Source organism: Kwoniella newhampshirensis, chromosome 9 (assembly GCF_039105145.1).
Source record: "Kwoniella newhampshirensis strain CBS 13917 chromosome 9, whole genome shotgun sequence".
Taxonomy (NCBI): Eukaryota; Fungi; Basidiomycota; class Tremellomycetes; order Tremellales; family Cryptococcaceae; genus Kwoniella; species Kwoniella newhampshirensis.
This window is the reverse complement of record NC_089963.1, coordinates 679,023-705,384: the sequence shown is the minus strand read 5'-3', so window position 1 is coordinate 705,384 and position 26,362 is coordinate 679,023. Positions and strand designations below refer to the sequence as shown.

Here is a 26,362-nt window from a genome sequence, read left to right as displayed (position 1 = left end):
GCGAGGCAGGCATGAAGTAGGGAGTTGAAAACGCTCGCTGGACCAAAGCGGGTCGCTCGAAAGTGGAGGATGTTTGACCACTCTGTGGCAAAGTCTGAGTGGCAAACTCTGTCTGTCTTCATCCCTTGATCCAGTTCGTCAATTGCACACTGACAACAGAAGATGCCCTTATACCCCTTCTTACTGTCTTGACTGATGTGCATGCATATGCACTCCTGCAGAAGCTATGCCAAAAATGCAAGTACCGAGATACATCAAGCCAGCTATTCGCTCTATCGTACCTTGAAAGCCTGGACCGTGAATTCCCTCTCCCCTGGCACTTTCTCCTCACCGCTCGTTTCTACAGCATAGTGAATCTCCACATCCAGTTCCCTCGAATTCGTCGGTGACTTCTTGCAGTAGAATCTACCAACAATCTCTTCACCCTGCCCGAGGGTGATCGCTTCTCTCAACAAGAAAACAACTTGCTTCCAATGGGTGTACTTGCCCCTCGGTCCAGTGGTGAAGCTGACCTCGACACCATCTTCACCTTCCTTGGGTTGGAGAGGTTTGACAGGAGCAGTGTATTCGTCATCACTGAAGGGGAGGATCTGTACGTCTACTTCTGGAGGGACGTGTGATTTCCCAGCTCCGGAACGATGAGAGAAGAACGTGTCGAAGTGTGTTAGGAAGGCTCGGACAGTAGTCGGGGACGACGTAGTGGATTTGAGCACGAATGGGGAGTGGAAGTCAAGTGATTTGATTGTCGCAGAGTGCGAGTTGATATCCTGGGCGACAATGTCAGGAACACTCTTTTCTAGAAATCACCGATGACCGACTCACTCTGACGATCGCCTCGTTAGTGACGACCTCCTCTTTGTCTACGATCTCGGTCGATCCCTCTCCAAACTGCGGTCCTTGCATGGTGCTCAGATCGAAGCCTGATTCGCAAGTTAGCCTATTTCCCGTATTTCCGGAAGTTGAGCAGAGCTCACCATACGCCGAGTTCCAGAATTCTACCCGCTCCTTCCACACTCTATCGCCGGTGATGGCGCTGAGCACAAGACGAGTTTGAGAAGGCGCCATCAGACCAGTAGGAGCAAGGAAACGGTCACGAGCACTGCAGAGGCACAAAGTCAGGGTTATTTCGACCAAGCTGAAACGAAATATTCCACATACACTAAGACAGAGTCGAGCATGGACTCGTAAAGCAGCATGTACCCCTGCGTTCTTACGTGAGCATAGGGACCAGCTCAGAATTCATACCAAAACTTACCATCCACTCGCTGACGATAACATCAACTCGCTCAACAGGCAGCTCGATATCCTCGACCTTGCCTTGGATGACACTACACCCATTTTCGTCAGTCAAAGCGGCTGGTGTGGACGATGAACGAATGGGGACTTACGTGATGATATTTGCGAGCCCGTTCTTCGCAATGTTCTCTCGAGCTTTCACCGCGAGTCCCGAAGCTTCGATAGCGTAAACATGCTTGGCGCCGGCTTTAGCAGCGAGCACTAAACATGTCATTGTGAGCTACTAGCCGCTGCCTTCGTTCCAGCGATCATAGCTCACTTGACAAAATTCCTGTTCCGCATCCTACGTCCATGACGACTGCACCCTTGAAGACTTTAGGGTTGGAAAGGATAAAGCGAGCGTAAGAAACAGTTCGGACAGTATCTTTGAGCATGATCTCGTGGATGTCTATATACCGTCTTATCAGTTTGACCACCGAAGTCATTGACAATTGATGGACTCACCGTTTTCCTCGTAAGAATGGAAATAATGGGTGTCATCATCCCTCTCGACCATCTTTCCCTTCCCTTTACTCTTGACAACATCCCCGCTGGTCTGGACCAATGGCTCCGTCTCGGCCTCATCCTCAGCTCCGACCGTTTTGAATACCAGCAATCGCATCGCTGCAAGGTCCTTTCGAGCTGTCTCAAGTTCAGCTTCGAGTTGAGCGACTCGTTCGGCTTCAGCAGTGGTCTGAGTCTTTGAAGGGCCGGCAGAAGGAGCATCAAGTTCATCGTCATCCGACCATGAGTCATTGGGGTCGTACTCTGTACATGGGGATGAGGATGGGGACTTGAGTCAGTCAAACGAGAGGCGAGGCATCAAGACAGAGACTTACGGAGCAATGGGTCGTCTGAAATGACAGGGATGAGGAGGTTGTCATCCTTCCAAAGAGAGTCACTCGGTGACAGAGCTTCGATCTGTTCCTTGTTCAAGCCCTAGGAGATGAGCATGTGATACGAGTCAGCTAACGACCTGGATATGGATAGCTCATATTGTATATGGTGTCTGAGGTGCCATATAGCCGGTACTTCTGCTCGCGCAAGCCGACTGACGATGGAAAGCTATGTATACTCACAGCGTTCCTGATCAGGTTGATCAATCTGATCCTTCCAAACATATCCAATCCCAACCTCTCACATTCCTTCCCCAAATCGAAGCTCCAGACCTCTCCATCGTACGCCAATGCCAACTCCGGGGTATCGAGGACCGTCTCGTCGAACAATGATTTCGTACGAAGGGCTTCACCTAACGTAGATGCCCAATCGGAATAGTTGTCATCGTCGTCGACTCCGGAGTCTGAAGAAGCACAAGAAGAAGAACGGGCATCATCCCTGGAGGGAGGAGGGGCTTCGGTCGTGATGGGGACTGTGATCTTGTATGACATCTCTGAGCGTTACGATGAAGAAGTGGGAGGATCAAAGGAAAATCGAAAGTTCAACTGAAAACAAGAAAGAGGTCGTGGACCAGAAATTTATGGAATACGTAATGTTCCTGATCCTAGACTGAGCTTCTAATCGAGGGAGAAAGATCATTACAACCTGCATTACGAGACATTACGATCGAGTTTTGTAATGCGCCAGGAGACAAAGTGGATCATTCCTGTTTTACCGGGTCTGTCACCAATCCACGTCCTTTTTCAGCCAACATATTATAACTACATATATACGTTGTCTCTTCCTCACATCTGTCTTGACTCTCATTCTTGATCAGACCATTGGGCAACTCCACGAACATGGTCTCCGTCACAGTCTCCACACCGGGGAGGCCTTCTGTGGTCCTCGACTTTGCGCAGAAACACCCGAATGACGTGACCATCAAGGATGTGAAGATTGCTATCCAAGCCAAGTTCCCCAAGGTATGTCTGTCATGATGTCTTGCCTTCTGTCCCACGGTAGAAAACCGCATATTGTGGAAGAAGCGCATTCTTTTCTGTAAGAAACAGATAGCTAATTCTGTCATCGTACTGCTCAGCTCGTGCTCAACAGACAGCGTTTGACCTTACCTTCTACTTCTGGGAAACCCACCCCGTTAACGGACGAATCGAAATCGCTCGCCTCGTACGGTGTCGGCGAAGGTGCCAAGCTCAGACTCAAGGATCTCGGTCGACAGATCGGTTATAGAGTCTTGTACCTCTGGGAGTATGTGAGTGGAGCTCTTCCTGTCGTCTTGATCCGGTCCCGGGCTGGTGAACGTGGAAGGTCGACTGACTGTCGCTGATGTGCACGTATGATTCACTACAAACAGGCTGGACCTATCTTCCTGAACCCGCTCTTCCTCAACTGTTCTCACTTGCTCTGGGGCAATTTCCAACCATCCGCCTTGCAACTGTATGTTCCTCATACGGTTCCTGTTTCCCTCTGTTTTCGAAAAGAGTCCAAGCTAAGTCTGGTTTGTGCGTCTTTTCAGAGCCGTTCGAAACCTCACCGTTCTCCACTTCATCAAGCGATTCCTCGAGTCTGCATTCGTCCATCGTTTCTCGAGAGCTAGTGTTCCAGTGTCTTACGTCGTTCGAAAGTGAGCTTTCCCCTCCACTTTATAGAAGTGGGTTAACTGGTATAGTCTCGCTGACCTGTTCCTGATAATCAGCTGTCTGTACTATTGGGGTATCTGTGGTCTCCTCATTGGACTCACACTCTACAGACCTGCATACTCGGCTAAGGCTCTCAGCGGTACCCTGCTTGACGATCCTCGTTGGGTCAAGTTCTGGTCTGGCTTCATCGTCGTACGTAATCAGCGGCTCATCACTCAACCATTATGAAAGGAATGACAGGTACTTGATACTGACACTTATATCTTTGTAAAGGTATGCGAGCTTCTTAACCTTAACGCCCATCTCCATCTCCGAAGTCTTCGACAACCACCTGGTCAACCGCGAAAATACCCAACCGGCCTGGGATTCGGTCTGGCCGTGTGTGCTAACTACTGGTTCGAGATCTTGGGTCTGGTCGGAATGGTCATCATGACTGCAGGTGACTTGGGTAGTGAGTGTGGTGTTTTCCTCTCACCAAATATGGTTCATCGATCATCCCTCTTGTGTCCACCCTCCTGCTCTCCCGATCCTCGAGTAGTCGCCCGTCAGGCTGGTAGCTGACATGACAACTCTGTATATTTTAGCCATCACGTACCTCGCCATCGGGGGCAGTTTCATGAAGATCTGGGCTGATCAGAAATACGCTAGATACAAGAAAGAAATGGATCCAAAGGTCTTCCCAGGCAAGAGGTACAAGCTCTTCCCTCCCTTTTACTGAGGAGCAACAGAGGTGATGGAGTAACGGGGGGCAACAGGGAGCTGAGAGCGGAGTAATTGTCAAGGGGAATGAGGGAGTGTGGTCAGATATTTGGGGGAAGGTAGCACACAAAACGAAGCATCTTCTGAGCGATGTTTGAGTAACTATGCAACCACAACATGTCCATATACTCCTGCAGATTTCGTGCAGTGATCTCTCTTCTGCGACCAAATCCTTGCGGGTTATGGCATACAACTAAAAAAAAATGCGAGGTTATCGGATCAATCACTACCATATCCCGCCAATAGACCCCCTGCCAGTCCAATACGCATGCCGTCATTTGATATCTGCTGAGTCGTTGGAGGCGGCGGCAGTCCCAAAGTAATCGCCTCCTTCCCTTTCTCAATTTTCACCGCTCCTAGAAGCTTTGGATCCTTTATCTTCCCTCTCACTTTCATCCCCTCTCCACCCACACCTGCATTCGCGATCGGATTGGACGAGACGAACGCTTCTACGGCACCTGAAAATGGATCGTATTTCTTCGCTGTCTGTTTTCGCAAAGCCTGTACCAGGCTCGGCGAGTTCGAATTTGACGGGTCGTTTGCTCTCCCTTTGCCTTTCGCGTTCCCTCTCATTATCGTTGTGCCAATCTCCACTCTGATGGAAGCCGATCCTTCCGCTTTTCCTCTTTCGTCATCGTCGACTGAATATCCCTTCCTTTCCCTTCCAACAAGCCACATCTGCCTCCCTCTTTCCTGGTCAATATCTTCCGCACCCAGATCGACATCCTCAGCTAGACCATATCTCTCCCTGAGGGTATCGTCCCTCCCCTGTTTCTCTAGCATTGTCTTCTTCTCTTCGCGAAACTTCCGTCTGAGTGCCGAGGAGACCTGATATGGATCGCCGGAGACTCGAGTAGATGCTGAAGTGAGTTCGGTCAGGCGCGTTGTCCCTTTTTTAGCCCAAGTCTGTTGGTCGATCGTCTTTTCTACCGCAGCAAAGGGGTCGGCTGGAGGTTCGGCAGCGGAAGGTGCTTCGGTGTCTGCGGAAGTAAAGTCAGTCATCGTCATTTGCGAGTGTATTCGAATCATCTAGAGAGAAAGGGTGGAAGGGTGGAATCGGGAAGCCTACACACCATGCACAGCATAACCACCGTTCTCCTCAGGATTCCAATCTTCATCTTTCTTCCTCGCTCCTTCATATACTTCGTATGCAGCGTTCTACACCAAAAAGAAGCATCAGCGTTTTTCTACAAGAAGACTAGACCGACGATAGTCGACTGAGTTCAAAGAGAGATGTTGGCGACCACTCACCTTTGGGTCCGTCCTAATCTCGAACCAGCCAGAACACAAGTGACATTTACATCTGAACCCATAAATCGGAGTTGAGAAGTAATTGCCGACTTTCTTCTTCTGAGCATTGTATCGAACTCCAGCACCGAGATGAGCGTTGCATGTTCCGCACCATATGTTGAAGGGGAGCTCGAACCTGTGTGTGGAAGAAACGTTTCAGCTGAGTCGATAAAAGATGGAACGGCAGTGGACAATGAACAGTGAAGGAGAAGTGATGGATGGGCGGTGAGCACAAATAGACAAGAAGAGTCATGGTAAGGGATATCTTTGTGACGAAGATGTTGTGGATAAGGGGTGGAGATGTACAACAGGAAGTTATGAAAGAGAGATTGACAAGACATATCATCTTATTGTGATACCCAGTTTGAACCCAATTCTCGAAAGACGACGACAACAGTCAGGAGAGAAAAGCAGCGAGAAGACGTGAAAACAGACTGTGGGGGAAAATGCTCAGATATACGAACCGTACGATCAAGATACCCTTGTCGATATCCTTCGCTCTCTTCCCCAGGGCATGTTTCTTCCCCGCTGCAGAATTGAGTGTCGAATGATTCTTCGGGTCGTAATCCGGTGGGATATATCTGCGAGACAAACGACGAATCAGCAAGCGGGGCGAGTATCACCCGGGAAAGATGGAGATGATGGCATGAGAATGGCCAAGACTTGACAAGTAGGTGTTGTATCGAGCCAAGGAGGGCCCGGAGGAGAGGAGAAGAGGATGATTCAGAGGTTGAAGAGGTGATAAGACCGCCATAGATGGAGTCGAGGTAATTGAAAGAGGTACACGAAGAGAGTGTGATATGACACATACCTGTTGAAGCCCTGCATCTTCACACCCTATGTGCCTTCCTCGCAGCGTCCCGATTTGTTGCTCGCTAATGATGAAGAGAAGAGATTCAGAAGAGAGTGTAGTCCGAGATGTCTCGAATCATGTTAACCTCTCGCGAGCGCGGAATCAAATGCATAGACGGGGCTGTGGTTTTTGCTACCCAACTATTTGTGGCTTCTTCTGGTGAAAGGAATGCTGAAATCGATGTTGTCACTCGCAGCCTGTTGGACCAGTTGTGAGAGTGATATCTACGGATGGTCAACCAGTATCGGTTCCGGAAATCCTATACTGGAATAGTGGAATGGCATGATCACCTTGCTCGTCTTATCCCTTGAAGCTGAGGGATTCTGGTTGGAGAGAATGGTATCATCTTCAGAAGTTATATTCACAATGCTGGGTTGTAATAATGCGAGTCTGTTGTACACATGATGGTTTGCTTGATGTCTCCTTCTCGCCTACCCACATACTCCAGTCCTTGTTATTCCTGGGCTATGTCCACCTCGACCGACAACCTATGTGGCTTCTGCTCAATCACGACATCTTCACGCTCTCCCTCGCCTAACGAATTTTCCCCAATCTCGTCTTTCTCGCTAGACCGCCCGCTACGCGTCTGATCCTCCTTCTTTTCTTCCTTTCTATCGTCTCCTCCGACATTCTCATTCTCGACCAGATCAATTTTTGAAGTCTCTGCCTGCACATTATCGGACTTCCCCTCTTCCCCATTCGGATTCTTCACTTTGCCCTTGGTGGGATCGTCCAGCGATTTATTACTTGACATCCACTCTTCCCATTTGACCTCGCCCTTCTCACCCATCCATGCATATTTTCTTCCCTGCCCTGCTTTCGGAATCCTTCCATTCGATTCGATGACCACGTCTTTCTCCGAAAGCGCTATGAGTATTCGAGCAATGTTGGTCGCGTCCTGTCTCAAAACACAGGATATTCTTAGCCGTGGGCATGTATTCAAGGGCTGTTCCGTGCGCCGTGAGGACGGGAGCAAAGACTCACGTCTAAGCCTGAATGTTGTCTTCCTTCAAAGTCTCCCAAGCCTAACGCGTGACACATTCCCGGGATATTGAAATAGTAATGTGGTCCAGCCTCTCTAATCTTCCTCTCTTTATCTCTTGGAAGACTCTTTGATCTTTCTGTGCTGATGGCCGACAAGGCTAGCTTGTTGGGTGGGTTGGTAGGATGTTGCGAAGCGTACGCTTGACGACGATATATTTCGGAGAGGACCGTTTGGACCGCTTGTTTGACGTTAAGATATGGGCCATGGAAGTAGTTTGGGAAGGGTGAAGGCGGCGTTATATGAAGTTGTTTCGGTACCTACATATATGGTGATGAGTGGGTGCATCAAGAGGAAGGAGAATGACCACATACGAAGTCGCTATGTGGAGCAGTCAACAATAAGGAAGACGGATTCGTCTTCAGCTCACGTCTACCATGATGGGTCTGCAAAGCTCACCGTAGATCCCATGGCTGTCATGATTAAATTGGTCAACTCAGCCACTACTTCCAGGATGCACTCACCCCATCAGTCACCCACAAAGCGTCTTTCAAGTAGCCTTTGTCGCTTCTCAGATCCCACTTGTCTAACCACTTCTCCAGCTTTTTCAGCATCTGAGGAAATGTCGGGGAGGAGTCCACAGTGTTCTATGGGTTTTTAGATGGTCAGTAATGTCTTGTCGTATATGCCGCCGGGATGAATACTATGCGCAAACTTGGAATCCCACAATTGACGTGGAAGATACGTACTTGCGTAATGCCCGTCAACGAAGTGCAGAAATCTGTCAGGTTCGGTCTCCAAGTAGGTCGCACATAGGATCTGAAAGAATCGATCTTCTCCAATCGCTTCTTGCCATCTTGGTCTGGTTCTGACCATCGTAGGAGAACGACGGGGAATTCCTGCACCGGTTGCACGTTAGCTCAGGACTGCTGTCAGACTGATGACTGCTTTGGAACTGCCTTGTCAATACCAATGGGATGATCTAAACCCTTGAGCTGGCGTGTACATGTATCGCACCGAATCGGACTGATCCGACGAGACTTACGATGATTTCGTTAGGGTAATCAAATTCCTTCCCAGGTCTACATGTCGCCTCAACATCGAAACACAAGAAAGATCGATAGGGCTGCTTGATAATATTCTTGATCGGTCCCGTGACACCCCCTTCCTCTTCTACTTCCTCCTCATCGTCGTCGTCGTCATCGGAACGAGGATTGCGCAGCGCTGCTCGATGGGCTGCATTCAGGAGTCGTCTGTGAGTGAAGAAGCATTGGTCAGATCGGTTCAAAAGACTTGTCTGCTGGCGCGGATCAGGAGATTGATCCCTTATGAGTGGTGGGGAGAGCTGTTCTTTGACCTCATGATTCCGGAAGAAACACCGAGCGCAGTGAGATAGAGCAGAGCGAAGCTCGGGCCTCACACTTCACCGAGGTCGTCGTTGACGAAAAAACACAAGAAGGAGAAGCAACGGGCACAGACGCAAAAGCAGGTGAAAGGTTGAGGAGATCAAAAAGCTCACCGCCATAACGTCTCCTTCTTCCCTTTTGTTTCCAATCCAAGCTGAGCAAGACCATCTCTCAACTGATCGACCGTTTGTTTCTTGCTGACTTTGGGTGACGGTGATGTCTGCTTGACTGACGAAGAAGATGAGCTCGAGGGTTTAGACGGTGCTTGTTCGGTAGACGAAGCCATGTCGCTTCTATTTTGATGGTTCAATCGCTCGTGTTGGGTTGTAGTGAGCGAGGGAGATTTGCAAAGGATGAGACGGGAGAGGGCTAGAGGGAGGAACAGGAGCTCGAAGGAAGAGTCGTCAGTGGAGCTTATGTTGTTCAAGATCGATCGCTCAGGAAGAACGAGGACTCTTTGACAAGATCCAAGATCGATCTTAGGTCGGTGAAATGAACAGAAAGAGGAAACGAAAGAGACGGATGAATAAAGAATGAAGCGAGAGATGAGTCGAGATGAGTGGAAAGTCAAAGTGGAGGCAAACGGATTCGTTTGTTTTCGTATGTGATCTGTGCATGCGACGGTCAATCTCTGAGGTTGGCCCAACCGTGATCATGAACACGTCAGTTCTAGGCAACGGTCATGGAGATGCGTGCTGTGGTTGTGCTCATGAACACATCTAGTATACGAAATACATTCGCTAGCGTATCTGCCAACGAGCTAAAGTCATCAGAAGAAAGGGGGGAAGTAGAACCAAATCCATCCAGTCGAAATCCACACCCGTGTCCAGTCCCTCCAAGTTCCTCCACAGTCCCTTCAACCCAATCCATGATACCTGGCAGATGGGCCCTCTCATAATCCAATCCATGACGTCTGTCCCGAATCATGTCACATCGAGTTGTACAACGTTCCCTCAGCTTTTTCTCCGCCTCGGCGCACCTAACAACACTTGCCACCTTGTTTGGCGCCACCATCGTCTGCTGTGGGAGTGACAAGGATCGTCTCTCCTCCAGAAGGCTTGATTACATCTCCGGATGATTCGAGTGACTTGGAAGAGACGATTCGGTAAATCTCTGCGGGGAAAAATGATTGAGTTAGCTGTAGGCAACCACGGACATAGATCACCCACCTGTCAGGATGTTTTGGAAAGCAGACTCTACGTTTGACGCGTCCAAAGCGGATGTTTCGATGAAAGAAAGGCCATTTTCGGCTGTGCAGCGAGTGGACGAATCATCAGCATGGAACCACCGGATTCTCTCACTTCCGACAACATGTGCGCTTCCGCTCCGACTTCTCGCACACGTTGATGGGCGATCACTCACTGGCAAACTGCTTCGCCTCATCCGTGGAGACGGCCCTCAAATGCTTCAAATCACTCTTGTTTCCTACCAGCATGATAACGATATTCGCATCCGCGTGATCTCTTAGCTCCTTGAGCCATCGGGTAACGTTCTCGTACGTTGAATGCTTGGCAATGTCATATACGAGGAGAGCGCCGACTGCTCCTCGGTAGTAGGCAGAAGTGATTGCTCGGTAACGTTCTTGACCAGCTGGTTCAAGGGAAAGGAAAAAAGCGTCAGCATCGATCCGACTGAGTGACCAGACACGCGAGTATAGATGCTCCGTTCAACGAATAAGGAAACAATTTCGCCAGCAGTCGTGCGGCAAATGCCAACGACCTCTCCTCTCCGTTGTACCTGGACTTCGAGCTTGAGACTCAGTCAATACCCACCTGTATCCCAGATTTGAGCCTTTACGGTCTTTCCATCCACGTTGATGCTCCTCGTCGCAAACTCCACCCCGATCGTAGATTTAGACTCGAGGTTGAATTCATTTCGGGTGAATCGAGAGAGCACTGGATTGAGCATGTGAGTTCAGCTTGGATCGACCTCAAATCCTCGATTATGCTACAGCAAGGCAGCTCACAATTGCTTCAAGGGCCAAGGACGAGAATGCCGTTCATGTCAATAACCCGCAACCTCGTCAAGATGAGCGATACAGCCCGACTCACGATTTACCGACGCCGGAATCTCCGATAAGCACGACCTGACCAAGAAGCACGAACATCAGTTTTCGTTGATACGCTACACCTGGATCGGCAGCTGACATACCTTGAAGAGGTAATCGTAGTTCGATCCGTCTGTCATTGTGTGGTTGATGTGTTTGCTATTTGTTGACGACTAGATATAAGGGTGTGGCGAGAGGTTGAACGATTGTACGACTGATCGATTGACTGAACACCGTTCTGTGGTATGGAGGATGTATGTACGACGAAGACTGCCGACGACGTTTATACCGAAGGCGAGATGATGACAGTTAGGGAAGATGTGTGACGTGTGAGTATGTGCTATCGCGAGATATGAATGATGAGACCTGTGATCTAGACGAGACCCAAGGGGGACAATGGAGCCTTGATGGAGGTGAAAGGCGCGTGGTGGATGGTGGTGAACGGTGGTGAACGGTGGTGGATGCGTCGTGAATGCGAATGGCGCGACGCTCGTGATATCGGCGATACTCGGCGTTTACCTTGCACGTCCTTGGATGTGGCAGCACGGGACCATTTTATCCTGTTCTTGTCCCAGTCGGTGAGGCACCGACGAGTGACGTAGTCAGTAGTCTGTTGGTTGAGTTAGAGTGATCTGCAGAGTGTATGAGTTGCAGTTTCCTGAAAAGATCTGGACCACATATGGGTTGACATTGATATCCTTCCTTCCAATCATCAGACAGTGTATTTCGACCAAGACCTACCAGTGCTCGCTTGACAAGGCAGTGTCTACCTGGCAAGATCAGAACGGTCTCACGAGGAGGAAAGATCGAACGTTTGATCATCAATCATTGCCACTGTCATCGAACCCGACCTTCCTAGGACACTCTCCTGTCCTACCGCCAGCTCAGCTTGTACAGCTCGTTGACAGAGATCAGACTCCCTGGCCAGCATGTCGACCACTCACACTCCATCCGTCCGATCAGTCGCTTCATCCTCATCCACTCGGACTTCACCAGACGAAGTCACCGCCCTTCTTCCCCCTTCCACACACTCACACCCTCATGCACACGCTCATCCTCACGGAAGGAAAGCTTCTGTAGGAGGTCGCAGCGTCAGTGGTAGAAGCACTGCGGGGAGCGTGAGAGGTTACGGAGCTGTCAATGGTCGTCATGGACCTGCTGCTCAAGCTCCAAGAGTCAGCAAACAGGGTCAGAGGGTGAGTATCTTTCCTTTTGCCGATCTACAACAGCCTAGTTTCACGCTGAAACCACCACTTTCTAATCATCGTAGCGGATCCTCACCACTTTGCCACTCCAAGCAGCATTCTTCAGCCTTGTACTCCTCACATTCGCGTCTTTCGTCCTCACCATCATCCTCTTCCTCAATACCGTCATGGACTTTAGCATAAAGTTCTTGCCTTATCGGTGAGCTTCAATTGTCTTCAACAAGACATAAACTCGCTGATAGTTGTTTTCATAGTGGCAGCGGGTTTGCTGAGTTCTGGGTATCGCTCATCGGTTCATGGATCAGTCTAGGCGGTGTGCTTTTCGTAAGTCGGGATCACCCAGAGGTTTCGCAAACTCCGTCTGACACTCCCATCTTAGTTTTCGCACCCATCTTACCTATTCTTCTTGACCACACTCATCGCCCTTCTGCTGCACATCCCCATCATTCTCCTGGTATTCATCTCGAAACCTCTTAGACTCGCCCACTCCCCACTCATCCTAATTCCTCTAACACTCACAGCTTTGACACTCGTCTTCACTCTTCTCTCGAACTACCTTGTGCGAAGAGCGAAGATGCTTGAATCGCAACGGATCTGCAGGATGTTGACAGACGCGGCAGGCAGAGAAAGAGCCGGCGATGAGAATGTCGCCAGGGCATTGGTCGGTGTTCAAGGTAGAGGATTCTGGGGAAGGATCTTTGGGTTTATTGGTGGTCTGGTGGGACTCATTGCCGGTTTGGCAGGAGTGATAGTCGTTACGGTGAGCTCCGCAATACTCTTTGAGCTTGCCTGTTGAGTATCCTAAGCTGACGCTCTACAATAAGTTGCTTTTGATCGACTTCTCCATCTCCGCCTACGACGGCTCTTTGCCGCTTCCTTCGCCTCAGTCCGCCTTGGTACGCGTTCAACCCGACTCTGCTGCTTGGCCTGTGAATGTCCACATCGCATGTACACCCGCTCCGTCCAACTCTTCGCTTCCAACAGTCATTTACACCTCCCCCTCTGGCGTGCCAGGGTCTTTGGCTCTCTTCCCTTCTCCCCTCGTCCCCTCTGGAATAGACGCGACAAACCCTGGAAGGTGGATCTTCGACTTGCAGGAGAAAGATCAAGTAGGCAGGGTATGCACTTGGGACCGACCAGGATACGGATTCTCGGACGTGCTTGGTGGAGCGGATCTAGGAATCGTAGCAGATTCACTCTGGCTCGCTTTGAAAGGCGTCAATGAGACCGACAAAAGCAGAGGGCTTGTCATGGTCGGTGAGGGATACGGAGGGTGAGTCACAGTTCTTCAGTGACAGTCAGAATGTCGATACTGACTGATGTGTCTTGCTCCAATCAGCCTTGTGTCCAGAGTACTGGCATCGCGCCATTCCTTGCACATCCACTCAATGTTACATCTCGAAGCTCAGACTGCTTCTACATATTTCTCCGACCCACCCACGACGACTTTCCTCTCCCGACTGATCTCTCGACTTCCTTCGTCTCTCATCACACCTTTATCCTTGTCCCGACTCCCCTCCGTGCTCTTACGACGGTCCAACTCTCTCTCTCGAATTTTGGCTTCGTCGCATCCTTCGCCCAACACCGTGAGGTTGAATGAGAAATTGCAGAAAGCAAGATTACAAGAGACCATCGGATCCTTATCTCGTTCTTCGGCATCTTTCAGAGCTCTGCTCGAATCTGGAAGGAAATACCCTGCGGGGAAGAAGGCGATAGTGATCAGCTCGAAAGATAGGATGAACAAGGATGGTGTGTGGGCAGAAGGTCAGAGGGTATTGGCGGAGGAAGTGACGAGTGAGGAAGGTTTGTTGAGTTGGGCGAAAGTCGAAGGTGTAGGTCATTTCGTTTGTGAAGGTCAAGGTAGGAGAGTATGTGAGGACTCGTTGAAGAAGTTGTTGAGGGCTTAGCAGCTCTTGAAGGGCGCCTGGTAACGGAACGGCCAGGAACGAGGAGTGGAGAGTTGAGGAAAGTTGGGGTGTAGAAGGGTGGTCGATGTGCCCAGGATGTAGCAAAAATTCTTGGCAGTGTAGTATATATATTGTGCACTGTGGTCATATACCCGTAACGTTTCGTTGTCTTGCAGATTGTCTAGCATCTGATTTTGTTTCACTCAGTCATATTCGTATCCCCTCCGTATGATTTTCATATATATTTGCTTCACGATGTCACGCCAATCACGAGTGTTAGCCGGGTGAAGCTGCGAATTCCTAATTGTCACAATCGTTCCGAGACATGTTTTCGCAAGCGTGACCAACATTCACTCTCACTCTATACATGTGCGACGACTCATTGATGAGTTCGCCGGTGCTCAATCCAAACGCAGCACCGATTCCAGTGGAAGCACTACCCAGACAAGACAGTCCCCTCTACCACCTCATTGTCTCTTCGCTTGTTCTCCGCCCGGGCCGTTTTATACGGAACACACACCACCCATCTACGCGAAAACCTTCTTTCTCGCCAGCTCATCCTCGCCCACATCCTCTCTGACTCTCTTCCTCCTCTCCTCCCTCTCCCTCTCACCCTCCTTCCTGACCCTGTACTTCTGGCCTGCCTCCTTCTTGAAGCTCGCCCTCGTGGCTGCTGGCGAGATGAATTCCGGGTTGGCAAAGAGTGTGGGACCGCCGAAGGATCCCTCGAAAATCCTGATGGGGGTGAGGACGAATCGGGGTCCGATCTCGACGAGTGAAGGGGTGGGTGGTCCGCTGGGTGTGAGTGGGTCTTTCTCGATTATCTGGTGAGTGAGGGTTGAGGTGAGCACACATGTTGAGGATGAAGCAGACCAGATCGTTTGAACGGAAGTGAGCTAAACGAATTGCCGATCTGGAAGGTCTGATGGACAAAGTGGTCATGTCGACGAGAAGCCGTGCACTCACTTGGAAATTCCTGAACCAGATCTTGCCGTCCAGGAAGGAGAATTGGAGGATGTGGTCGACAAAGGGCTTGAGTCGTCTAGAGGTTTTGGGCACGCTGAAGATCTGTGGGCGTTTCAGGTAACAATAATCAGCACAACGGTACTTCTACTTGTTCCCCTTAGATCAAGCACGGTCAGAGGTCGTCTTACGTCAAAATGATAGCAATCAAGGATTCAGCTTGCACAAGGGGACAACGACTATCATCCACGACAATATCTTAGTGGATACACGTCCACTCCACAAACGAACGAACCCGGGATCAACCAGACCAGACCGTCAAAACCTTACTCACATGCGTAAACATCTCCTTCAACGTGCTCAGATACTCTCCCTCCCACCCTCCCGCGAACGACACCAGACCCCTACTCCCTCTGAGACAGTTACCCGTCATCTTGAGCTCGTCCATGGTATGCACGTTCTGTACATGGCATTTGACGGAAGGGCCGTTCGGCGATCTGCTCAGCCAGAGATAGAGATCCTCGTGTCGTCTCGCTTCAAAGTACATCGTGTTGGAACAGGAGTGGAGGTCGGCCAGCTCATTGATGAGATGGAGGGATGATTTCGTGTCGAGTTTGGAGTCTGGTCAGTGACAAGTATTAGCGCAGCTCAAATTGACTCGTAGCGACTATGGAAGCCTTCCTTCGACCGTGCAGCAAAGAACAAAGTGTAAAGAAGATGACGGGACACCAGATTCATTACTCTCCACCGCACAACTCACCTTTCTTGGTATGAGGGAGCAAGACCTCCAAGTCCCGCATCAAGTGTCTCATCCTCTGCGTCACGCCTCTCGAACAAAGCATCAACGTCTTGTCTTTCCTAGGCTTAGGTCCACTAGGCCCCGCAGCGGCATTGTCGATAGCAGCAGCGGCAGCGGCACCTTCTTGATCGTCGTCACCCGCCCCAGCTCGCTGTTTGGCGGCTTTGCGCCGCTCTTTGTTGTTCTGGATCTTCTCGCTCGCTTTGATGAGTGCAGGCATGGCGAATGTCGATGTGATGCTTGGGAAGTATCTCGATGCGAATGGGTGGCAGAGAAAGGGTCAAAGTGAATACGGGGTTTGGACCATCATATGTGGTGGACGTCGTGAAGTTCTGATTTCTGAAATTATGCCAACAGTCGAGCTTCCGAAGTGGGGGGAGGATTTAGTGATCCATCACGTGTCACAAAGCTCGTGCATTTGCTTGTCACCGCAGGGAAGCCTAGTAAAGGAACGAGATACCCCGTATATGTAACTATAGCAGTTCTCATCCTTCTCGTGGCGACAGGTCGACAGGGAGGATCTGGTATGCAAAAGATATCCGTCAACAGACGATCATAGGTTTTTGTGGCCACGACTTCTGCGTCCAAGGAGTCTTCCGCTCCGACAAACTGCACTCAGTGTCAATGCTTCGTTGATCATTACGCACAGGATGCTAGAGCAAGATCCTAATCTGATTCTCTCACCCGCGATTCCACTCGCTCTTGCAGCGATCCGATCCATTGTGAGACTTGTGGGCCTAGGCAACAGAGCACACTTTCAGTACGGCAAGCGTTTGCATATCCATGCAACGCTTTCTGCCAGGACCTTCGACTGACTTCCTCACTACAAAAGAAAGGGGCTACTCTAGTGACCAACCATAGCTTGGTAAGCCTCGTTGTACCTGTTACCGGCCGGCTTAGCCGCATCGATGATCTTCCTCATCTCCTTCTTCTCCTCCTCTGTCAACTCGATATCGGTCGCAGCAAAGTTCTCTTCCAAACGTTGTGCCTTGGTAGTTCCAGGGATTGAGATCATGCCTTGAGCAGCGACCCATGCGAGCGCGACCTGCGTAGTCTTGCAGCCCTTCTTCGCGGCGAGCTTCTTGATCTCCTCGACGATAGCAAGGTTCTTGTAAAAGTTCTCGCCCTGGAATTTGGGCACTAGAGGTTGTTGTCAGTTGAGACATGTGCAGACTGCAGCGATAATGGGAACGTACCTGTTCGACGGAAGTCATCGGGAGCAAAGTCGTCGGGGGACTTGAAGTTGGAATCGTCGACAAGCCAGCCGTGACCGAGCGGACTGAAGGCAACGTATGCGACTCCTAATTCCTTGGCGGTATCGATGAGGCCATCCGTCTCATGGATGGTCTCAAAGGCCGAATACTCGGCTTGAACAGCGTCAATCTTGGCAACTGAAAGATACATAAGCAAGCAAGCAAGCGGTGTAAACGGTGGATCTTTTCCCTATACATGACTCACTGGAGTTGGCTTTGCGCAACGTCTTGGCGGAACATTCGGAAAGACCGATGTACTTTGTCTTGCCAGCCTTTCGGATCTCATCCAAAGCTGGGATGGAGTCCTCAAGCGGAGTCTCTGGACATGGTAGAGACACAGGTGAGCTGATGATCAAAGAGCAGAGGCTCGAGCACGTACTGGGGTCAATTCGATGGATGTAGTAGAGGTCAGGAGTGAATCCAAGTCTCTCGATGGTCTCATCGATGTATTCTTTGATATGAGCCGGAGAGTTGGTCACACCACCCGTCACACTACCCTTTTTGATGTCGAAGCCGCACTTGGATGCAACTTGAAGAATGTTGTTAGTGACGTTCGTTGGGTTCAGAGCATTTGTCAAACATACTGAAGAGTTTGTCTCGGACGTTGTGCTTCCTGATGAAATCACCGAGGAGCTTCTCGTTGACACCAGCTCCGTACACAACCTGAACGATACTTCATCAGCTAATAGGTCTGTGCGAGGATGACAAGTACACGAACAGCAGTGTCCCAGAAAGTACATCCCAGCTCGATGGCTTTGAGCAACACGGGCTCAGCTTCCTCCAGGCTGAGATTGGTACCCAAGCCGTGACTGAGACCCATGGCACCGAAACCGGGCACGGGGACCTGTATATCAGCGAATGGAAGTGTCTTGACCATGGTGTATGTGTTGGCGAGTCCTGTGTGGGTCGGCGGGCGAGGTGAAGGTATCGGAGTGAAAGGGTCGAAAGTGGGAATGCGATCTCCTGGTGAGGAATAACTCCACTATATATATACTCGTACGGTTATACGGTGTTCCTCCAGTCGGAGGGTGGAGGCCGGTGGAGGTCCGTGTGGAGGTCTCATCACGTGACTGATTGTTTCACGCGTTTTGGGGGTTCAGCATATCGGTTTTCTTCAGTCGATGACATTATAATGATCAAATGAGCCTTATCGCGACCTACGCACGCACTCACGCACACACTCACACCCGCTCGCACACACGCGCACACACGTCCAAAGCGACGTGAGAGGCAGAACAAGTGGGACCTGAGGGACCTGACTCGGTCTGCTTGTTTTGTAGACTGGCCCATCCGTGTCCTCCACCTTGCGAATATTTGATCACAGCTGTTCGACATGCCTCGTCGAGTCGGTCCTTCCCGCTCGCTCTTCGCTTCCCTCCCTCCAACGCTCAGACAGTCTCTACGCTCTCAGGTGCTCGACCCCTTGGCTGACAAAGCGGAAGAAGTGAGGATCAAGGCGGAGCAGATACTGGAAGTGTCAGTAGGGGGGTTATTGGGAACTCAACCGATATCGGAAGGTGAGGGCGAGGGTAGCGATGTCGTCGAAGAAGAAGAACAAGAACAAGAACAAGAAGAAAAGGATAGAACAGTAACAAGTAGCGGGATAGCAACATCATCGAGTGACATGTCGATTGATGGTGCTATATCACAGTCAACAGGGGAGTCACAGGCTCAAGCTAAATTACCTGCTGCTTCCGCCTCGGCTGCTATCGTCAGGTCGATCAGAAGAGACGACTCGATCGCTTCTGCTCCATCTTCAAGACAGACATGTCCTGCCAAACGACCGTTATCTCCCACCACATCGACTGCCCATCAGGCATATCCACCGACACCGAAGAAAAAGAGAAATCAGATCGGTGATCGGAATAAAAATCCAAATAATCCTTACCTCGATCATCCGTGGGACTGTACGGGACTGGTCCCTCGCTATTCCGATTATCCTCAAGTACCGCCAGATCTTACCAAATGTGCGTGCACTTTCCTGCATCAATAAGGCGCATCTCCCCAACACATGATACTCCCACCACTTGGCTCCGTCACACTGTCCCCGTTGAAAGCCTTTCGGTGCTAGACGGTCCCCGGATCTTGCTGACAACTTTGGTTTTGCTCTCATAGACTACGCCCAGAGACACCTCCTCATGCCGCAATACGATACTTTACCATTGCTTCTCGACCGTACAGGATGGTATTCAATCACTCCTCAGCCGATAGCGACTCACCTCGCTCAGCGATGCGCATGCGATCTCATTGTCGATGCTTTCTGCGGCGTCGGAGGTAATGCTATCGAGTTTGCAAAAACGTGTGAGAGGGGTGAGTGACAAAATACTGTTCCTATACCGGGATCATTCAGACGCTGTCTGATTGTCTCAGCTGGCATTGTACTGATCGTACTGCTGCTGCCCGTAGTCATAGCGATAGACAACGATCTGATACGACTGAAGCTTGCTCGACATAACGCACTGCATTACGGCGTGGCGGATAGAATAGAGTTCATACATGGCGACTTTACAGATTTCGCGCGGACGTATGCTGCAAGAGATAGGAAGGACATCATAGATGTCGTCTTTCTTTCGCCACCGTGGGGTGAGTGCTGGTGTCTTTCGGAGGTTCGCCGAGATCCTTTTCCACTTTGTTAGATGTCACCACATCTCCTCACTGCTTGTCATGCTCAGACCACTGAGACCCTAGACTGACACACTTGTCCATTTCCCTCCTCAGGTGGGATAGACTATCTCAACACCCCATCCCCCAGTTTTCCCCTCTCTGCGATCCTCCCCATCCACGGCGCAGCTCTCTTCAACCTGACTTCCACCCTCACCCCGAACATTGCCTATTATCTCCCCCGGAATGTTGACATGCAAGAAGTGGGCGCGTTGGCCAGACCATTAGATGCGATTGATGCGGTGGGCAGGAAGAGGGAATGGGTGGAAGTGGAGGAAGAATGGGTGGGAGGGAAGGTGAAAGCTGTGACGGCGTACTATGGAGGACTGGTGGCGAACGAGTAGATGGTGGACCGGGACTAGATGAGATCGGGGATCTGCAGATATGAGGAACTGCCTCACATGGTGTGTGTTGGAAGAAAGTAAAAGCAAGGAGTCCTGCTCGGTGTATGATATGCCACTAATGACGCTTCTATTTGACGTGATATATAATGACAAAATGTATCATATATTGCATGATATTGATGCTCAAATGGCCCGAAACAATCTACCGGTATGTTATATGGGCGACATCGCGCTTCATGACCCACGACCCAGAGCACGGCCCATTCATTCCTATCCTTGACTTACAGGCTCCATGCTCCTCATCCGCCCCCCCTCTGTCCAAAGTCCGACTCTCACCCCACCACTCGGTAAGACCTCCCTCCTTATGTCGACCTTGTTACGCAGTACACCTTCGCTCAGCGCCTTGTTCCACCAGATACTCTCGGCTTCGATCTCATCGTCCTCGTCCTCGTCAGATGTGCGAGGACGCGACTCCGACTTGGCTGTGGATGTCAGTGTGAGATCATCGAATGGTTGACCTCCGGGTAGATGGACGAGCATCAGAGGGGTGTTGGACTTGGTCGCGTGGAGCATTGCGTTTTTCGAGAATCCAGATTGAGAGATGAGGAGGGCGATGGAATCGTCGGTGATAGAGGGGACGGAAGGGGACGGCGATGATGATGCTGGGGGAAATGCAGGTGGAGACTGATTACCTATGAGAGGAGGTTGGCGGGTTGTGAATGCTTGTGTCAGTTTTTGACTTGGATTTCGTGAGGTGGGGTTGGGCCGTGGCGGATAGGAGCGTCAAATCAAGTGACAGGATAGGACAAGGAAGAAGACGAGCTAGATCAGATAGACAGCTGATCAGATCGTCAATGCGATACAGTCCCCCATCCCCATCAACCTATCAGTGAAGGTGATGCTGATCGCAGTGACTGTCACTACTCCATCCGGTCTCCTTGAATGCAACGCACTTCGACACCCTCCCCCAACTCACGAGATTGTAATTGCGACATCACCCCTTCCATCTCTCTGACCGCTCGCGGGCCCACACTATTCTTCTCCGCTTTACACTGGACCATCACCCTGATTCTTTTCGCCCCATCCACATCCATATCCCCATCATTGTTCCCCTTCCTTATCTGTGCCTCGCTCGTAGTTGACCTCGAGATCAGATTCGGATTCGGATTCGGATCTGGATTCGGACTCGAGGCTTTGATACCAGACGGCGCCCCTCTCGGGACCCACCACCATCCTCTCAGATCTACGCCACCATCACCCGCGCCCCCCACCCTCCTCAGAGTCATGAACAGTCGCTCGGTCAAGAATCTCAGCGCATGGAGCTCGAACGATGTTCCTATATCGATCGTCGTACGCCGCGTAGATACCGCTTGGATCAGTGGTCGTGGTCGGGATGCTCGCGAAGTTCGTAATATCGACCGTGTCATGATCTGGACATCTTGCTGTGCGTCAATTCGATGGGCAGATGCCGGGTACAACTATGGAATGAAATCAAGCAGTTACAAACTGAGACAGAACGAGTATTTGTATAGTGGGGCCCCGAGACTCTCTTTTCTGTCACACTCCACGCGAATCAAAGCAATATCCGGCCTACGAGCATTCATGCATACTATACAACATCACAAATTCCTCATGTTCACTGCCAGTCTCACTTGTACAGCTCAGAAGTCCATGCTCTCCTCTTTGAATGCTATAAGTCACGTACAACATCAGCACTTGAGAATATGAAATGGAATGAGCGACCACACCGCCACTTACCCCTCTTAGCACCTCTGCTGTCCCTCAGAATCGCTGCAACGTGTTTCTCGAACATTTCAACGTACGGCTTGAGACTCGTCTGGTCGTAGTCTGAGAGACAGTGGGAGAAATGGTCGTCAATTTTGCAAGGGCGAGATCGCGACACACTCACCTTCTATCCGCCTAGTCACGTCCGCGGCAGGTTCGGACGGAGCATTGTCTAACTGGTTGAGAAGCTCGCCGACTGTAGGCACCGTGTCCGGATCGAACTCGTCTACTAGATCCGGGTTGACAGGGACACATACCCGGCCTGTTGATCGGCACAGCTTTCGTCAGTGTCTAGACGTGAAGAGAATCGCCTGAAAGTCAGGAGAGAGCGAACCTACCTGTTCCGGGATGCACACAAAAAGGAGCCTTCAACAAATGGTTTCGATGTTTTGACACTTCCGCATCGATACGGGGGTACGTGTATTGTAGCACGACATCTTCCATTGCTTTTTCGAACTTCCGCTGTTCAACGTGAAGTGTCAGCAATTTGCTTGTCCTAAGTCGTGAGAGACGCCTAAGCGTATCACAAGATTGGGACAACGAACGAATAATGGATACTGGTTCTTCTTCAACACTGCCACAGCTGACACAAGATCACTCCATTTGTGATCGCTAGGTCTTCCTGGGTCTGCTTGCCATTGAGATCGAAGGGGACCAATGATATCTGGGGCCAAACACTGTCTGTTAGCTCCGCTTCGCACTGGGTGAATCACATATGAGCCGAAGCTTACCTCGATCTTGAGGTAAGATCGCTAACAAGCTCTCCCATCCTCTCTCAGACCGGAAACAATCTTGATCTTGTAGACACAGTTTGACGAAAGACATTTTGAGTTCTTCCAGAGCGTCTCTGAATCAGCAGAAAAAAGGGTCAATCCAGACATACGACTGAATCCCCGACCAGTAGAACCGTAATACAACCGTGGTTGTATCAATCGCTTACTTTAACGCAGGATGCAAGTCCCCTTCATCTTTTGACCCTCTCACATTCACCTTCTTGCTCTGCTCTTTACTCCCCTTGATCACCTCCAAGAACGTGACGAGAGATTTGCGTTGATCATCGTTGAGGTCGAGAGCGGCCGGATCAGAGATCCAACAATGGATACCTCTTCTACCGGAGTATACCCACAAGAGGTGTTTGAAGCCGAAGGTTTCTATTTTGTGAGCGAGAAAATCAGCTTCGAACATTTAGAGAAGATTACGTGCCAGCTGAGCAGGCGATATATGATATGAAGAGCTTACCTCGGAGAGAATGATCCAGGACTTTGACAGCGGCGGCAATATATCCCCAACATCGCTTACAGATCTTCTTATCTGTGCAGCACGTTCTGATCTCATCATAATCCGTCATATCAATATCGAACACCAATTCCCTGCGTTGAGGCTGAAGTGCTCCAGCAGCGAGTGTCTTCCTATCTCGTGGCTACCAGACCAGACCAAAACGATAAGCTATCATTCCATGTCGTGCTCGACAAGAGCGTGGCCTCGAACTTACTCTTGCACTGTATTGAGGCCCTATCTCGAATCGCGCAGGGTTGAGTCTGACCACCTCTTTCTTGAACTCGTCGGCTGTGTGGAAAGAGTTGTATCGTATGTATACGTCGCCAGCGAGGGTGAAAGCGAATTCTCTATGGGTGAACAGCTTTGCGGGTACTGCGCATTGACGATATGTTAGGGGAAGAATGACGACGTAGGCCACATGGCAGGAAAGGTCATAAGACCGAGGTAGTGTAGAGCACCTAAGCGCCCATCGAGTGACGGGTCGCGTGAGGGAACACTTGTGCTCACCTTGATCCTGATTCAGCCAGAGGAAGAACGGTCGATAGGGGAACAATCGTCTGTAGAAGGCATTCATGACCTGTGGCGAGCTTGGACTGCAGAAAGCGTTATATCATCAACACAAGATCCTTCAGACTGCTTTGAGCTGTGCACGAACTCGTAATCCACCATCCTGCGAGTGATTCCAATCAGCACACGATCACAGAGTAGTGCGGACTGTGGGAAGGAGGAGAGGGAATGCTTACGGCTCGTCTCGAATAGGGATGGGCATGGTGACGGACTGGTCGTTTGTCTACGTGAGAGCGCTTCTCCGGGGCTATCGCGGACAGCGGCCGGACTGAATGGACTGTGGTTTATGTGATTGACAATCTCCATTGATTTGATGGCAGGAATCGAAAATGTCCTCGAGATATGACATTACACACGCGACGCGTCCAGTCACCCGAAATACAATTGCAGCTCGGACATCACTTGAGACTCCGCTCAGTCCGGGGAACTTTTGAGCTCCCACGTGGAAGAGCAGAAGGAAAGAGGAACGTGCGGAATATAGTGGCGTGCCTGGAAAATCAGTCTACCACCACTAGTGAATCATTGCTCTTCGATCGACGTTCTTCTGCTGAATCACGCACGTGCGATAATCAGATTATCTATTTTTGCCTGTTTTTTTCTTCTTGGGAGAGATGTATAAACCGACCAGGAAGTAGAGGCATGGGGAAGACATATAAGTCAGAGATGAAAGATCACGCGACCAGATTGACATTCCCCCTTGTTCTTCCAAAAAAACAGGTCCGTAGCTCGCTGAGTGTTCACCTGACATCTGGGTGTGAAAGACAAACGTCACACGGTTATTCTCTCCTCGTTGTGAGCGACGGTAATCACAATGTCCGCCCAAACGCACGTTGTCACATCCAGCTCCAGCTCGAGACCGGATCATGTCGATCAGACCGGGGGAAGCGACTTCGTCCGTCCCTTCGATGCGAGCAAGGATGAGAAGATACTCAAGATGCTGGTCGGACAAGGGATCATGGAGGGTTTGGCGAGAGCGAATAATCGTTGTGAGTGTGGTCCTTGGACTCGAGATGCGGCGGTCGGAGTCGCTTTCGCAGGCAGGTGTAGATGGGACATACATGATCGGACCTTTGGTACTGATTTCGTCTCTTCCCTATCAACATTTCCACTGAATCTTGGTCACTTTCATCCGATTCTGGTCGAGATCCCAATTTCCTCGAACGCTGTCCTGCCTCTCTCCGCCTTATGCGAAATCCTCTGTTCGCTGATTCTCTAAATTGCAACTCGATGTAGTCCTTACCCACCCGATTGTCCTCATCTCAATCCTAACACTGGGCCTGGCGATCGACCATCTTCTCTCCTTCTCCCCCCCGACTTTGTCCAACCCGCTCTCATTCCTCCCGCTTCTCATCGGACCATGTCTAGTTCTCCTCCCCACGCTCGGCATCGTCGAATACCTCCACCGACCCACATTCACCTCCCTCATGCGCAAGACCATCGGTTCAGTCGATCTGATTTCCCCTTCAGTGTACTACCCCACCACCACCACCTCTTCTTCTCCTTCTTCGAGCTCTGGGGCATGGGTGTTCTCGCATAACGAGGAGATTGTGGGTATTGTATGTGTCGATTGTGAGAGGGGAGGCGAGAAGTTGGATACTGTTTTGGGGGACGAAGAGGGACAATTGGCAAAAAAAGGGCTTTTGGATGATATCTTGACGAAGAAAGACAAAATTGATGATAGGAAGAAAATCAAGTCGGAGAATGGTGGATTGAGAAAACGGATTTCCAAATCTACGACAACTTCCCCCACCTCTACCTCGGAGTGTTCTCGCAAAGTCGCTCACATCAGACATCTGGACGTCGATACCCCTTATCGCGGCGTAGGCGTCGGTACTGAACTCCTGACCATCGGTCTCGATCACGCTTTCAAAGTGTCCTCGACCATAGCATCAACCCCGAAACGGGGCAAGAACGACGCCGCTCATGGTATCGAGCAAGTGGTCGTGCAAACGAATCCGTTTTCACCTGATAGAGAGAGATTGTTCCTCAAAGCTGGATTCCAGCCGATTCCTCCTTCGGAACAGGATCCCTTACCACCAGTCGGAAAGCTCGGCGTGCTGAGATGGCGAGGAAGATGGCTGAGTATCAATCGCGTCACTTGGTTAAGTAAACGAGAAGAGATCTTTGCAAGACGTCCTAATTAGATTCCGTTGGCGAGATAGCTCGCTTGAGGAGCGATTCCCACATATAGACATAATCTTCCAGGTTCGATTCATGTATGTCGTTCCCCACAGATAAAACTAGGTCAGGACAAATACAACTGGAAGCAAGCTCATACCCAAACAAGCATATGTAAACGCAAAGATGAAACCCAGGATAATCCCCCGACCCTCCTTGCTCGTGGTCGTCGTCGACATCATCCATCGACGTTGAATATTTCGTAAATCAAAGCATTCCGAACCAAAGATAGCGATCAGTGTTACTGTCGTTTTTGTTTTCGTCCTCCGAATTCGT

General features: G+C 50.4%; 12 protein-coding genes across 12 annotated transcripts; 4 read left to right on the top strand and 8 right to left on the bottom strand.

The window, feature by feature from the left end:
• Positions 1-272: 272 nt before the first annotated feature.
• Positions 273-2,663, bottom strand: IAR55_004958 (uncharacterized protein; the record flags this gene model as incomplete). Its single annotated transcript, XM_066948052.1, has 10 exons — positions 273-767; positions 823-920; positions 975-1,099; positions 1,159-1,202; positions 1,256-1,328; positions 1,389-1,497; positions 1,556-1,684; positions 1,741-2,043; positions 2,115-2,214; positions 2,355-2,663. 10 exons carry the CDS (start codon positions 2,661-2,663, stop codon positions 273-275), a joined length of 1,785 nt encoding a protein of 594 aa, XP_066801511.1.
• Positions 2,664-3,011: 348 nt separating this feature from the next.
• IAR55_004957 (uncharacterized protein) lies at positions 3,012-4,527 on the top strand (the record flags this gene model as incomplete). Its single annotated transcript, XM_066948051.1, has 7 exons — positions 3,012-3,134; positions 3,251-3,421; positions 3,524-3,606; positions 3,686-3,793; positions 3,866-4,001; positions 4,083-4,260; positions 4,394-4,527. 7 exons carry the CDS (start codon positions 3,012-3,014, stop codon positions 4,525-4,527), a joined length of 933 nt encoding a protein of 310 aa, XP_066801510.1.
• A 260-nt stretch (positions 4,528-4,787) lies between these two features.
• Positions 4,788-6,686, bottom strand: IAR55_004956 (uncharacterized protein; the record flags this gene model as incomplete). Its single annotated transcript, XM_066948050.1, has 5 exons — positions 4,788-5,548; positions 5,642-5,726; positions 5,820-5,994; positions 6,323-6,439; positions 6,670-6,686. The coding sequence occupies 5 exons, from the start codon at positions 6,684-6,686 to the stop codon at positions 4,788-4,790; spliced, it is 1,155 nt and encodes a 384-aa protein (XP_066801509.1).
• A 479-nt stretch (positions 6,687-7,165) lies between these two features.
• IAR55_004955 (uncharacterized protein) lies at positions 7,166-9,385 on the bottom strand (the record flags this gene model as incomplete). Its single annotated transcript, XM_066948049.1, has 8 exons — positions 7,166-7,609; positions 7,696-8,013; positions 8,068-8,074; positions 8,153-8,166; positions 8,218-8,340; positions 8,443-8,592; positions 8,739-8,946; positions 9,213-9,385. 8 exons carry the CDS (start codon positions 9,383-9,385, stop codon positions 7,166-7,168), a joined length of 1,437 nt encoding a protein of 478 aa, XP_066801508.1.
• A 693-nt stretch (positions 9,386-10,078) lies between these two features.
• Positions 10,079-11,286, bottom strand: IAR55_004954 (uncharacterized protein; the record flags this gene model as incomplete). Its single annotated transcript, XM_066948048.1, has 6 exons — positions 10,079-10,212; positions 10,269-10,349; positions 10,462-10,689; positions 10,872-10,994; positions 11,158-11,185; positions 11,251-11,286. 6 exons carry the CDS (start codon positions 11,284-11,286, stop codon positions 10,079-10,081), a joined length of 630 nt encoding a protein of 209 aa, XP_066801507.1.
• Positions 11,287-12,075: 789 nt separating this feature from the next.
• IAR55_004953 (uncharacterized protein) lies at positions 12,076-14,258 on the top strand (the record flags this gene model as incomplete). Its single annotated transcript, XM_066948047.1, has 6 exons — positions 12,076-12,342; positions 12,417-12,550; positions 12,606-12,675; positions 12,731-13,111; positions 13,176-13,624; positions 13,691-14,258. 6 exons carry the CDS (start codon positions 12,076-12,078, stop codon positions 14,256-14,258), a joined length of 1,869 nt encoding a protein of 622 aa, XP_066801506.1.
• A 527-nt stretch (positions 14,259-14,785) lies between these two features.
• IAR55_004952 (uncharacterized protein) lies at positions 14,786-16,240 on the bottom strand (the record flags this gene model as incomplete). Its single annotated transcript, XM_066948046.1, has 4 exons — positions 14,786-15,082; positions 15,225-15,326; positions 15,556-15,842; positions 15,982-16,240. The coding sequence occupies 4 exons, from the start codon at positions 16,238-16,240 to the stop codon at positions 14,786-14,788; spliced, it is 945 nt and encodes a 314-aa protein (XP_066801505.1).
• Positions 16,241-16,864: 624 nt separating this feature from the next.
• IAR55_004951 (uncharacterized protein) lies at positions 16,865-18,150 on the bottom strand (the record flags this gene model as incomplete). The annotated part of the gene is made up of 6 exons (XM_066948045.1): positions 16,865-17,160; positions 17,217-17,411; positions 17,479-17,592; positions 17,653-17,802; positions 17,858-17,936; positions 17,992-18,150. 6 exons carry the CDS (start codon positions 18,148-18,150, stop codon positions 16,865-16,867), a joined length of 993 nt encoding a protein of 330 aa, XP_066801504.1.
• Positions 18,151-18,606: 456 nt separating this feature from the next.
• IAR55_004950 (uncharacterized protein) lies at positions 18,607-20,278 on the top strand (the record flags this gene model as incomplete). The annotated part of the gene is made up of 4 exons (XM_066948044.1): positions 18,607-19,240; positions 19,389-19,583; positions 19,680-19,856; positions 19,992-20,278. 4 exons carry the CDS (start codon positions 18,607-18,609, stop codon positions 20,276-20,278), a joined length of 1,293 nt encoding a protein of 430 aa, XP_066801503.1.
• Positions 20,279-20,548: 270 nt separating this feature from the next.
• On the bottom strand, positions 20,549-21,705 carry IAR55_004949 (uncharacterized protein; the record flags this gene model as incomplete). Its single annotated transcript, XM_066948043.1, has 2 exons — positions 20,549-20,970; positions 21,255-21,705. The coding sequence occupies 2 exons, from the start codon at positions 21,703-21,705 to the stop codon at positions 20,549-20,551; spliced, it is 873 nt and encodes a 290-aa protein (XP_066801502.1).
• A 234-nt stretch (positions 21,706-21,939) lies between these two features.
• On the bottom strand, positions 21,940-24,110 carry IAR55_004948 (uncharacterized protein; the record flags this gene model as incomplete). The annotated part of the gene is made up of 11 exons (XM_066948042.1): positions 21,940-21,968; positions 22,037-22,126; positions 22,188-22,325; positions 22,402-22,525; positions 22,609-22,727; positions 22,795-22,910; positions 23,004-23,214; positions 23,303-23,483; positions 23,556-23,713; positions 23,849-23,934; positions 24,085-24,110. The coding sequence occupies 11 exons, from the start codon at positions 24,108-24,110 to the stop codon at positions 21,940-21,942; spliced, it is 1,278 nt and encodes a 425-aa protein (XP_066801501.1).
• A 609-nt stretch (positions 24,111-24,719) lies between these two features.
• Positions 24,720-26,052, top strand: IAR55_004947 (uncharacterized protein; the record flags this gene model as incomplete). The annotated part of the gene is made up of 2 exons (XM_066948041.1): positions 24,720-24,894; positions 25,142-26,052. 2 exons carry the CDS (start codon positions 24,720-24,722, stop codon positions 26,050-26,052), a joined length of 1,086 nt encoding a protein of 361 aa, XP_066801500.1.
• Between the last annotated feature and the right edge of the window lie 310 nt (positions 26,053-26,362).